This window comes from Neopelma chrysocephalum, unplaced genomic scaffold, assembly GCF_003984885.1.
Source record: "Neopelma chrysocephalum unplaced genomic scaffold, ASM398488v2 Primary Assembly neopelma1_61, whole genome shotgun sequence".
NCBI lineage: Eukaryota > Metazoa > Chordata > Aves > Passeriformes > Pipridae > Neopelma > Neopelma chrysocephalum.
This window is the reverse complement of record NW_020897716.1, coordinates 1,745,383-1,758,569: the sequence shown is the minus strand read 5'-3', so window position 1 is coordinate 1,758,569 and position 13,187 is coordinate 1,745,383. Positions and strand designations below refer to the sequence as shown.

At 35.1% G+C, this 13,187-nt stretch overlaps 1 protein-coding gene across 1 annotated transcript in view; it reads left to right on the top strand.

Annotated features, from left to right (window-relative positions):
- Window positions 1-12,876, top strand: part of STRN (striatin) — a 66,703-nt gene extending 53,827 nt beyond the window's left edge. The window contains 8 exon segments of the mRNA XM_027681607.1: window positions 254-429; window positions 1,425-1,472; window positions 2,037-2,158; window positions 3,027-3,194; window positions 5,341-5,481; window positions 7,745-7,852; window positions 8,698-8,784; window positions 8,870-12,876. Coding sequence (XP_027537408.1) covers window positions 254-429; window positions 1,425-1,472; window positions 2,037-2,158; window positions 3,027-3,194; window positions 5,341-5,481; window positions 7,745-7,852; window positions 8,698-8,784; window positions 8,870-9,039 — 1,020 coding nt within the window. The 3' untranslated portion in view covers window positions 9,040-12,876.
- The last annotated feature ends 311 nt before the right edge of the window (window positions 12,877-13,187 follow it).

Genomic DNA, 13,187 nt, shown 5'->3' with positions numbered 1-13,187 from the left:
TGGCAGTATTTCGGATTTTCATGGAAAGTATTACTGTGGACGTGACATTACTTGTTGTATGGAATACATCTACCTTCATTCTCATTTTGAATTATCTGGTTAGTGTTAAGTGGTCTGTTTTTCAAGAGCAGGTTGTTTCGAAAAGTGGAAGAGGTAATTTCACATCTTCTGAAAATGCCAAACTAAATTTCTAATGTCTTCCTTTTGTTGTGGCTTCCAGATTAATTACAAGTTTGGCATTTTTTTTTATTAGATAGCCAACAATAAGGATGCATTGAGAAAGACTTGGAACCCCAAATTTACATTAAGAAGTCACTTTGATGGAATAAGAGGTCTCGCTTTTCATCCGGTTGAACCAGTCTTAATAACAGCTTCAGAGGACCATACTTTAAAAATGTGGAATTTACAAAAAACAGCCCCAGCAAAAAAGTAAGATTTTTTTTTTTTTGCTTTGCTTCAAGAACAGTTTTAATATATGAAGAAAAAAGATAATTGTAGATACCACTTCACGGGATGGCCCTTGGAGTTCATGGAAAGTGTTCCTTGACTTTAAGAGTAGGAAAACAAGCTCATAGAGTAGCATGGAGACTTCTGAAGAGTGCCAGAAGAAATCCATGTGTGTTCCTGAGTGTAATTTGTTTGTGAGAAGGAAAACCATTCACATTTTTATATTTTCCTTGCAGATAACATGACAAATTAATTTACTAGTGAAAATATTTGGATGCAGCCTGTTAGTGTGCTTGCATGTGGATATAAATGTATAAGATGCATTTTTATATATATGCATATGTATGTATACACATACATGCATATACATGTGTACAGCTTTAAACTTAGAGATGTTGCCTTTGTACACTGTCTCTTGTGAGTTGCTGGTGATTTGCAGAAATGAGAGCAATTTGGTAGCAGGGCTAATAATGGTAATGGTAAGGGAGTACGTCAGACCTTTGAGGAGGACTGGGCATAACATGGGGTCTTCCCTCAGTCTGTAACAAACACTGGATTGATAAAGTCCAGAGCAGCAAATTTTGGAGTGGTTTGTCACTGTGCTACAGCCTTGATATAAAAACAAGGAGTCAAAAACTCCTTTGCTCTAATAGGGGTTTGGAGCACTTAATGATATATTCCATGTGATACTGATGTCTCTCCACTCCTTCCCCACCACTGGTGTAGCTACCTACTGACTTGATTGATCTGTGAGAGTTTGTGAACTACCTTGAAGGTCTTTAAACTGAAAAAACAAACCAAACAACAAATCCTGCATATGAAAGATTGCAAATAGTTCCTAGATGTGAAAAATTGTGTTGAAAGTTGTGGGGGAAACACTGCAAAAGACGTAACAGTGATTTTAAGAATTTTACACGTTTTTGTAAAGCATTGTGTAAGATCATATACATGTTAACATTTCCTTTTACTTCATTTAGGAGTGCTTCTCTTGATGTAGAGCCAATATACACCTTCAGAGCACATAAGTAAGTATTTCCTGGGAAATATTGTCATATTTTGAGAAAGATATGATTTTTAAACAAAACCAGAATTTTTTAAAAAGGTAATTTCCACCTTATCAGCTACTGATTTCTTTAGTTGTGATGTCTTTAGTTCCCATTTTATTTAAAATATCTGCATGTGTCCATCTCCTTTCTGCGTAATTATTTATGTCTGAAGCTGGGTAGACCACAATTTTAAAATTAAAAACCTACAAATTATACAGTTCCAATTTGATTATTGCAGCTCTTGCCTTTTTGTCAGATGTGTGCATGTGTAGAAGGAAGCTGAAGAAGAATGAATGCAGTGAATTTAAATCTACTGAAATTATTTAATGATTATATTGTTCTGATTGTAGTTACGTTACCAAATATTGTAGAGGTTTTTTTGTGGGAAGTGTTGTAGCTTATGATTTCATTATGCGGAATTTTTGTTGCAATGTGTGTAGCAAGTGAATTGTATCTAGCAGGAAAATTTGAAGATTCTGTTGACATTGCATTTCACATAAGGAAAATGTTAATATTAAATGTTTCTTTGGGGGTTTCTTCCAGTGGACCAGTGCTCTGTGTGGTGATGAGCAGTAACGGTGAACAGTGTTACAGTGGGGGAACGGATGGCCTTATCCATGGCTGGAACACAACCAACCCGAACATTGACCCCTATGACTCTTATGGTATGTTGCTGTCAAACACACCAGTGAGATGATTGTTTAGTGACACTAATGTTTTTTGTTAAAATAGGATACTTTGTAGATAATGCTTATTTGAAAGTTTAAAAAAGCAAATCAAATGTTAGCTTCAATTGCTTAAAGTAAATTTTTGGTTTAATGTTGATGCTGGTTGATGAGAACATAAAATGTCTTAAAATTTCTTAAATTTTAAATGTCTTAAATTTTCTTTAAAAAGACTTCAATTTCATCACAGTTTTGAGAAACAGCTAGATTCAAAAAGTCCAGGACTAAACCTGATAATTTGGCAAGTACAGCAAATGTGTATTTTAGTGTTCTTTTCTTTGATGAATTTCTGTGTAGGTAGATAAAGAGATTTAATGGTCAGAGACCAAAGCTGTTAATGTTGTCTTCAAATACGTAAAAAGGCCCAGTTCAGTAAGATTTACCAGATCTGAATGGATGTCAGTCTTGTTTCTGGATTTTAAATTTATTGTTTACTTCTTTAGCTTCTTATGCAGTTGGCCTCCAAAACTGACTTTTGCATAAAAGGGACTGATGTACCGTTAATGGCTGCTTGAAAGTGAAACAAACTGAAGTGTGTTTATCCCATTTCTATAATGTCCCTTCTGCTGAAATGTTGTTTTGTTCCTTTAGTTGCAAACTGGGTAACTGAATATCATGTATGCTGATGAAATTCAAGCATCTTAATACCAGAATAATTGAGACTTGTATATTAGTATGACATGATTGGCTTGGGTTTTTTTTTATGGATTAGCTCCTTAAGGTTGGTGCATAAACACAGATGAAGATACAGCTATTGATGTAATTAAAATTTAGTTTTGAAATGTGTTTTGTTGTGCTTTGTTCACAGATCCTTCTGTTCTAAGAGGTGCTTTTGTAGGCCATACTGATGCAGTGTGGGGTCTGGTTTACAGTGGAGCGCACCAGCGATTGCTGTCCTGTTCAGCAGACGGCACTATACGTTTATGGAAAGCTACAGAAATTGCTCCAGCTCTCAATATATTTAATGATAATCAAGGTACAGAAAATTGCCCTAAAAGTTCGTGAACATCCCTGTTCAGACTGACATAATTTTGGTTACTGAATAGAAATACTTCTTGCTTTTTTTGCTGGATTTTATATACTTATGAATGATAGGGGAAGAGTAAATTTTGGGACCCTTCTTTTTTGATGCTAGCTGAATATATACCTACGTGCAAGGGGACAGTCACATACATCTAAAAGCCAACTGCTTTAGATGATCTGCTGATGTTACTAGCACCATGGAGTATAATGTATCAGCTCCATAATTCAGGTTCAAACTGAATTTCCATTAGGCGTGTGCTTTTGGTTTTTCCAAAATAAAAAGCCCTTTCTTCCCCTAATAGAAATTTGGAATAGCCAGTGCTTCATCTCAGGTCAGTGTCATTGTACCTTCCAGAATTGTTCCTTGTGCCTCTAGCACAGAGATTCCAGTTGAATTTCTGAGTTTGCACATTAACTAAATAGATAGCCTATTGATCCTAAACACTGCTAGTTGAAATAATGTTAATCTTTGGATTTAGTTACAGAAATGTCTTGCACAAATCAAAATCCCACTATTTAGAGTCTAATTTCTTGAAGTTGCTGTCTAAGTGGTCCAGAATGAGCCCACTGATGTTGCCAAGTTCTCTTAGAGTTGATTGTCCTAAAGACAGCCCATGAGCTGTGAAAGTTCCTTGGCTCTTCATAAAGACTTTGAGGCAAAATAAACTTCAGCATAACTCAACAGTCTTATCAAGTTATGGTATAAAGCTGGTCAGATATACCATTACTTGTTATGCTATACTGAGCAAAATAAAAAATGTTTCACGTATTTTAGTTTTTGCAAAAATATGTTTCCAAAGGTCTGCAGGATTCTACGAGAAACATAACTGGCTTATTGCCAGCTTATTGCCTATCTGCCTACTTTGAAAACTTCCTAGTAACTGTTGGGTATTTTGGGGAGTTGTTTTGTTTTTAATTATTAAATTAAGGGAGAGGAAGGACTAGTCTCGCCAAAGTTGTGAAATTCAAAGATCCTCCTTTGAAACCCAGTTTTCATATGGCTTATTGATAACCTTGAACAAACCCTCTAAAATATCTGGCACTCATCGTTTAAGTCCTTTAGATTAACCATTGTAGGCCTCCCAAGAAGCTGCAGATCAGCATCCAGTGGCAGTGGTAGAAAAGGTCACTTCAGAAACAATGTGTTTTCTTCTCACTCCAATCCTTTTTTTGCTCTTTTTGGAGTACCTCTAGATAAGTACCACCATTCCTTAGAAATATTCCAGAGGTCCTGTGTCCAAAAAAGATGTTTCTCCCATGAATCTTTAGAGAGTTTAGAGAGACATGATGATATTCCTGTGTTATCTGAATCCATAACATTAGTTTGCTTAAAATTCGGTGTCTCACTCTCTATCTTTTCCTCCTCCTCCTGGCATCTGTTGCTACCGGTGTTGTTCTTTCACATAGCAGGTGGTGAACAGGACATTTGAGGAGAAAAATCCCAAGGGATATATCCTATACCCAAGCTTTGCTGATTTGACCTTCTGTCCGGTAGTGTTCAGATAGCTACAGTGTAAGGAGGTCAGATATAGACCACAATAGGCAGGATAGACAAAGCTTTGAAATATGAATTTATAATGTATTTCTATAACTTCCTATGATGACAGTGTCAGGGTATAAAATTTGCACCTTGAGAACTTTGGTGGATTTTTTAAGCTCTGATTTTACCCAAGTTAATAATAATAATAATAATTTTAATAATCTATTATGTCAGTGGTTTTACCATTTCAATTTCATGTCATTTTACTTGGGGCAATGGAGTCGTTTTATGTTTTTTGAGAATTGCTGTTACACTTAAAGGAAGGAAAAGGGGCTAGGGAATTCTTACTTTCTTAATTTCAAAGTAGATTTCTGCCCAGGTGCAGTTCCAGATACAGGATCTTAGTAAAGAATGTTGTTGATACACATCAAAAAAAAGTAGGATTAAAATAGTGATAATACTGGGCAACCTATTTAGATTGGCATAATGTATGTTTTCAAATGCAATATTTCCTTTCATAATCATGGTCCTTTAGATGTTAAAGTGGTTACTAATTGGGGGTTTTTGTTTGGTTTTTTTGTTTACTTTATACCAACTAAATCACTGCGTTGTTTTCTAGAAATGGGAATCCCTTCCTCAGTAGATCTTGTGAGCAGTGATCCAAGCCTCATGGTAGCATCATTTAACAGTGGACACACTAGCATTTTTAACATGGAGACACGGCAACGAATTCTTACCCTGGAGTCCAGTGTGGATACAAGTATGTATCAAAAAACCCCAAATTGCCCAAAGGAAAAAAAAATTGCTTCTTTAAGATCGATACTGTTGATAATCTTTTCGGTGTTTCCAAACAGGCAGTGTCATGAGAAATTATAACATGAATTTTGTTACAAGCTGTGTTTTGAGATGTAATAGTAAATTGTTATTACTACAACAGACCTTGTGGGTATTTCAGTAGCAGAAGAGTGCATGTGCTTTTGAAATAAGGTAGAAGAAACAAGATCACACTGAATTGCTTTTCAAAAGACAGTAGCACAAAGAAAAACACAGGTTTCTCTAGTACAGCTCAGTGGTCTTTGCAGTTTCAAGATTTCTTTTTCCTCTTCAGTACAAAATTGCAAAATAGAGGTAATATCAGGAAAATTTAAAGTTGAGTTTATCAAAAATTCAGGAGTGTGTGTGGATTCTTTTTTATTTTTCCTCAGAGGTATCCCTTTTCAAAGATTTCTTACGCTCTTGGCTCATTTGGACTTGGGCTGTAGTTGAAGTTTTCACTGCAGGAGAAAAGCAAAACTCCAATGGAAGAGTATTCATTGACAAGGTCCTGTATAGTGCCTTGGATCATGGCAATGGCCAATATGAGAAGTTTTAGAGGATACTGTGAGGAGCCTGCTATCAGTAAATTATTTTACCCTGGCATTAGAAAAGAGACCAAAGGTTTAATATTCAAGCCATGATGGTAACTTGATAACAATATAATTTTTTTTAATTTTATTTTTATATTCCCCCCACATACTCACACTCCTTAAAGTGAATTCTGCTGTTAATTAGGTTTTTTAAAAGGACTAAGCCCTTCTTGTTGGCTTTGCTTGTCTGTTTTAAACTAGTTAGATGCCTGTCATTTTATCAGATGGAATGGAAAGTGCCGTCTCCCTTCTTTATGGTATTCCTTACTGTGCAGGATTTCTTCTTTTAACTCACACCTTTGTTCCTATCTGAAAAAACAGTCCTAAATTAGTTGAGTCAGTAGAAGTTACCTTTCTGCTTCTCTCTTCCTTCCCCCTTTTATTTTTTTTTACCTCCTCCTTGCTGTAATTCAGTAATGTTCCTTTAAGAAAACAAGACCGTGATATGGCAGCCAGCAGTCCCCATTTAGTATCTTTAGTTATGTAATAGTACTATAAAGCTTACAAGTATTTTAAAGAAGTAAATTACTATTTCTACAAGAACTAGGCAAGAGGAAAATGAGTCACCTGAAATGCCCTACCACCACTGTGTAGGGACTCCGCTGAGTATAAGCCTCACTTTGCTTGTCATTTTCAAACTGTGAGGATAGATGGCTGTGATGAATGTTCATGTGCTTTCAGTTATTTTAGGGGGGTTTATTCATATGAATGTGGTTTTCTTGCTTAATTTAGACTTTAATAATTTCCAAGTGTTCCATGGATGCTGACAAGGCTTGATGGTTCAGATTTTTATAGAAATATGTAAATTGAAGTTTTTACCACTTTAATAGCAAGTGATCCTATAGTAGTATTCTATTTTGTTTGTTTTAGTAAGAATTTTGATTAAATAATGTGTTCTTTGGAAGCAGTTTAACTAAATACAGTCAACATGAAAGATAATACCTGTATTTTGATGTACTGTGGAGTGACTGGTTTTGGTTTTATCATAATTTATGCCTCTTAAGACCACCTTTGCACTAATCTGTGCATCACAACAATGCCTAGATTTCTAATCAGAAAACTTCTATACTTTTTTTTTTGTTTGTGTGTGTGTATATATATATCCATGCTGTTTCAAAATTATTGAAGAATAGGAAAATGACTCTCCTATGAATAGTCTAGCATCCTTTTTTTCCCCAATAATCATAATTTTAATCCATATATATCAAATAATAATGGATGCGGTTTATTTGCTTGAAATAAACTGCCTGTACTGTCTGTATGTCATGAAGCAAGTTTTACTTGGCAGGAGGAGGAATGTGGCAGTGGGGAAGTGCAAAAAAAGGTGTTTTCACTCAGTTTTTGGTTTCACATTTTTGCCTGACGTGTCTACCTAAAACTATGTCCAAAGGTTGGACCTTATTTGGCATACATATGGTTTATGTATGCCTCTGTGCCTGTGTAATTTGGAAAGTATTTTAGAGTAAACCATATAAAATAAGATGCTAGCTGAGAGTTTCCAGTACATAAATGTAAGAATTATTTTGCAGATAAAATGGATTACATGTTTATTTCTTGGTAGCAATCTTTCAAATAATTTAGAAATTGACATATATGATATGTGTTGTTTTTTTTAAGCAATCAGTTCCTCCTGTCAGATAAATAGAGTCATCAGCCATCCAACTCTTCCAATTAGTATCACTGCTCATGAAGACAGACACATCAAATTCTATGACAACAATACAGGTATGCTTCTCTTCAGCAGGTCTTAGGTATAGCCATTGTATAATGTAAATCATAACCAGAATTTCATTAAGATTAATATTATTCTCATAATATTATGAGGGATGTCAAGAACTGGATAGCCTCTGAAACAGAAATCTCTCATCACCAGTAGGTCCCAAAGATTGCCAGCCCACTTAAAACTTTGTTGGCACAGTGATAAGGAACCTGCATAATTTTCTGTCCCTTCTTATAAAATACCTTACTTATGGGGTTTATAAATATTTAACATAAAAGGAAGCTTTTTCAAAATCTTTATGGGCTTATGTCTATGTTTCTTCTATTGGTTGTCTGTGTTATTTTGATCTGGAGAACAGGAAGCTCTGGCACTCTAGTGCTTCCTAGACCTCTGCTGGACTTTACCCATGATTTCTTATTTTTAATGTGAAATCATTACTGTAATTGCAATAAACTGTAATAGAACAATAATTCTCTCTGAGTTGACTAAAATCATCCCATATTCTTATGTAGTTTATATTCATTGCTTTTAGTATACTCAGCCCCTGGTTTCCTTCCCATTCTAGATCTCACTTCAGAACTCAATTCAGTTAAGAGGCAGTTATTTAAAATGCAGTGATTGCAGCACCAGGGTGGCTTTGCAGACATAAAACGAAGGTCTCACAATGTTGATGACACTGCTACTGTGCCTCTCTGGAGACTGTAAATTTAAAAGAATGACTTGTATAATTTTAATGATTCAGTCATGGGTTTTCTATTTATAGTGTCAGCTGTGGTAGGGTCATAAGCAGTGAATACAAATAACAAAGTTAATTGCAGAAAATAACATAAATAACTCTTTTCTTTCAAAGGAAAACTGATCCACTCCATGGTAGCTCACTTAGATGCAGTTACAAGTTTAGCTGTTGATCCTAATGGCTTGTATTTGATGTCTGGCAGTAAGTACATTCAGATTTCATTTCTTTTTCTCATAATGGTGGCAGGCATAAGAATTGTAAAGAGAACTGTTTCCCCTTTCTTTAGGTCATGACTGCTCAATTCGTTTGTGGAATCTTGAAAGCAAGACCTGCATCCAAGAATTTACTGCTCATCGCAAAAAATTTGATGAGTCCATTCATGATGTGGCATTCCACCCCTCCAAATGTTATATTGCCAGTGCAGGAGCTGATGCCCTGGCTAAAGTGTTTGTATGACAGAGTGCTTCCTGTTCAACTTTAGCTTTGTATATATTTAACCAGCTGCACAAAGAGAAGAGGAGGGCATGAGTTGTTTTATCTTGCCCTGTAATTCAGAGAATGTTTGTAAGTGTTTAGTTTTGCAGGGTGCTGTTTTCTAAATTGACATTTGCTCTGATTTCTGTGAGCTCAGCTGGTGCTGAGAGCTTGGAATCTCTCAGTTTCACATAGTTTAAAAAAAATAAAAAATAAATGCTTTTATTGTAGAGGGTGTGAATTTTCGTCCAGGCAGGCCTTGGGTGAAACTAGGTCTACGTATTCTCTATTAATAAAATGGGAGTACTGGAAAGAAGGGGTCTAATTGCATCAGGGAGTAGGAAAAGAGGGAAACTTCCTAGGATGCTTCTCATTGAGGAATCTTAATGTTAAATCACCTGGAAAAAGTGATTCAGAGTCAGTTCACATGCTCATTACTGTACCACGTGAGAGGCACTTTGTCATCTCTTTGATATGAATAAAGTAGATCTTGTTCAGAGAGCAGTAGCGGATTGTTAATCTCAGCCTAATGTGGTTGCTAGCCTAAGGTAAATGCAATTAAAGGAAAGCAGATTACTAACATAAATTAAAATGCAGCAAAGTTTCTGTTACATCTTCTGTGTTATACAGTAAACATTTAGTTTGCAAAAAAATTTATATAATTTTTAAAGACTGTATTAGCATATGGCTAGAAGCTGAGCCTTTACTCTAAGTCCCAATAAACAACAGACTGAAGCAGTCTGTATATATTGTAGTAGCGATCTTAACTTATTCAATGCTGTTTATTCTTGGAGATCTGGCACAAGAAATTATCCTAAAGCTTTCCAAAGAAGCTGTTGTACAATTTAGTTATCAAACATTCATCTCCTCTTCCTGTTTCTGCTAAAAAGGGTATCATTCTGGGCATTAAAAGATAACATGAAATACTTTTTTTGAAGATTAAATTTATACCTTTGTATGAGTCCTGCTAGTGGAATAGGTGGGAACTATACAAAACTCCATCAGTCTGAGAGATTCTGCTACTTCTAGAGGTATTTCCCAGCTTCACCTTTTGTGGGACTTTCTAACTTGTCCACTTTGCTGGGTGTATGGTGCCATTGATTAGGTTACCTGAAGAATGAGTGCTTCTTGTAACTGCTCAACAGATGTGCTTTGTTTATCTATTCAGAGCTTCTCTGTTGACTTGAATGACAAATAACTTTTAATCCAATCTTTTAGTCTTTTTATACCTTCTTAAAGGAAGGTGAGTGGATTCTTTTCTATTATGTGTCATCATCAGAGTTATTACTGTTCATAAGCATGAAATTGGTCTTTTCCTCTAATGGGAATGGAAAGCAGAATTTCTGCTGGAGATGATTTCTGATGCTGATGTGAGTAGGAAAGAACCCAATGCAACTCTTCATATACCAGCCTGAGGTTAAGACTGGAAACTGGTAAATAAATCTTTACCTTTAAACTGACACTTTGTAAACAGAAGTCATTGAAAAATATCAAAATAGGGTTTGACTGTTGCTTTTAGATGGCATTAGGGGATGGGACCACATTTGAAGCTGATCTCAGAGTTTAAATCAAGTATATTATTTAGGTAAAAGGTTGACCCATGTACTGTTTGAGCCTGCAACACGTTATATGTACTGCTAAAATATCCTGGAATACCTTTTATTGCTCAGAATATTCAGATATGTCACTTCATGATATTGATATGTAATATATTTCCATAGATAAGATTAGAACTTTTACCATAAAACAGATGACTACAATAATAATACAGATTATTTAGTTTTTATAAAATGTTTTGGTTATGATGGAAAGGGGGAAACTTGGCTGCAAAACTGAGCATTCAACTTTGTGAGAATTCTGTGTACTTGACTCATATTCTTTCAGTGTCATTATTTTATTTCTTTTTGAAGAGAAAATTACAAAGATTTATTTGAAAAATTCTAAAAGTTATGTATATTATATATGTGTATATATATTGTAAACATGTATTAAATGTGTCTAGTAAGGGAAGACTCCATGGGTGCATTTTAATGTTTTAGTATTAAGAGTTCTCTTGAGTTTGTGTATACAGAGGATAATGGTGTGAGTATGAAATGAATGTTGTGCTTTTGCTTACACAGTACAATATGTAGTCACAGTTGTTTAAATTGCTGTACATAAAAACTAGTAGGCCAGCATGCTTGTTTTTAAAGACTGTCATTCTGATTACAATTGGAATGTAAGACGTGGCTGTTCAAATGTGAATTGAAAGATGTTTCCTTCTCGCTATTGAGCTCTTGCTCAGACTGAAAAGTGATTTTTTTTAAAAGCTGACAATAGCTAGAGGATGAGGTGCCTTTAAAAAAAACAGAAACAAAACAAATGTAGCCTTACAAAGAGGTTGTGGAGTATATATATTTTTGTGCTTGTCTTCATAATTGATGTCAATGTCTTTTTACTGAACTTGCTCACATACTTGTAGGACTGCAGGGTATTGTGCATGAGCCTGTCAGATCTTCTGAACGTCATCATAGGAGATAGGGTTGAAAAAATTATTTAGGTTATCTAGTCCATCTGCTTGCAAAAGCAGGGTTGTAGACTTGTGAGTTTTAATATTGTCTTGGCCAGTGAGATTTTATATATGTTCTAAACAATTAGGCTTCCTTTGGAAGATTATTTCAATGATTACATCTCACTGACAGGAGGATTTACTTGATATTTAGTAGCTCTTTTTTGTAATTTCATGCCAGTATTCCAAGCCTTGTTTTGTACCATTTTGCATATTCCTCATGGTCTTTGTCATTTGGAACCCGCATGCACACACTGGTTCTATCTGTATACTTCCATTCCTTTCTGCTTTCTTCATGCTATTTTTTACACAACTTTTTCTTGTTTTCAGCTTTTAGCTCAGTTCTCCATATCTTGGTGTCCATACTACCATTCCACATGCATGATTTGTTGGACTTAGTCTGAAGGTCATCTCATAAGTGTGGTTGTTGTTTGGTAGGGTTTATCCTCTGTAACGTGATGCTTTTGTGTAGGAAGACCAAAATTCTGTCGTCTCCCAAACCCAAATTGTGTTTCTTTATTTCTCACAACTGCTTTAAATAACTTTGAGCATTGCTGCTTTTTGAGTTTCTTCTTCACTTTCAATATGTTGTTATGAACCTTTTGGAGCTAGAGACTTAATTCCTGTTTCATGATTATCTTGGGTCTTACACACTTTGAACTTCTGACCCCTGAGGGCACTAAATTATTTTTATTTGTTCCCCTTTTGTGTGCCCTCCTTCCTGGTTCAATGTAATTGGTAACTTTCATTAATGTGATACATACTTTAATTGAAAGTGTAAACAAAACTGGACCTTAGGCTTATTCTTGCAAAAAACATTTTTCTGCAACATCAGTATATAGTGTTTTACCATTGCTATTTTTCCCATATCTAATTCACATGGTAAATTCTTTTAATGGTTAACTCATATAATTTTTTGTGTATGTTAGCCTGTGCTACTGATTTTGGTTTTACTAACTGATTTAATGGAGAATTTTCAGTTCTTCTGTATATTGAAAGTTGGTCTGCTAGTTTTAAATACTCTCACTTTTAATTTACTTCACTGTGCTGTTTGCTTTCACATATTACCAAAATGCCTGCTCAGAATGATTTGGAGTAGCCTGGAAGAAGCTTTAGATATATTGTGTCACTCTTACAAAGTTCTGGTGTCTGCATTTATTTTTGTGCCTCAAAGAGAAAACTTTTGACATACCACATAAGCGATTTTATTACTTTTAAAAGAATCACCTGATGAATATTTTGGAATCTCATTTGTCTTTATTTTGATAAAATATGTTCTTTAGCAAGAAGCCTGTAGAACTATATGCCACATACTGTGGATTTTTTTTTAGGATGTAATGTTAGGTTAAAGCAGTTCCATATGCAATGTGATTGAGTAAGTGTGTGGTGTTCGCCATACAGCTTTGTGATTAGGTCATACAACACCATTTTTCAGTTGTGAATTTAAAGTAACCAGAAACTTGTCCTTTTCAATGAATATGTGAGAGACAAAGGGCTTAGTTACACCACCTTTTCAGTACACTTGTTGGATCACAGATGTGTCCCCATTCCTTCTTCCTTATGTTTTAACAATGTAATTTTG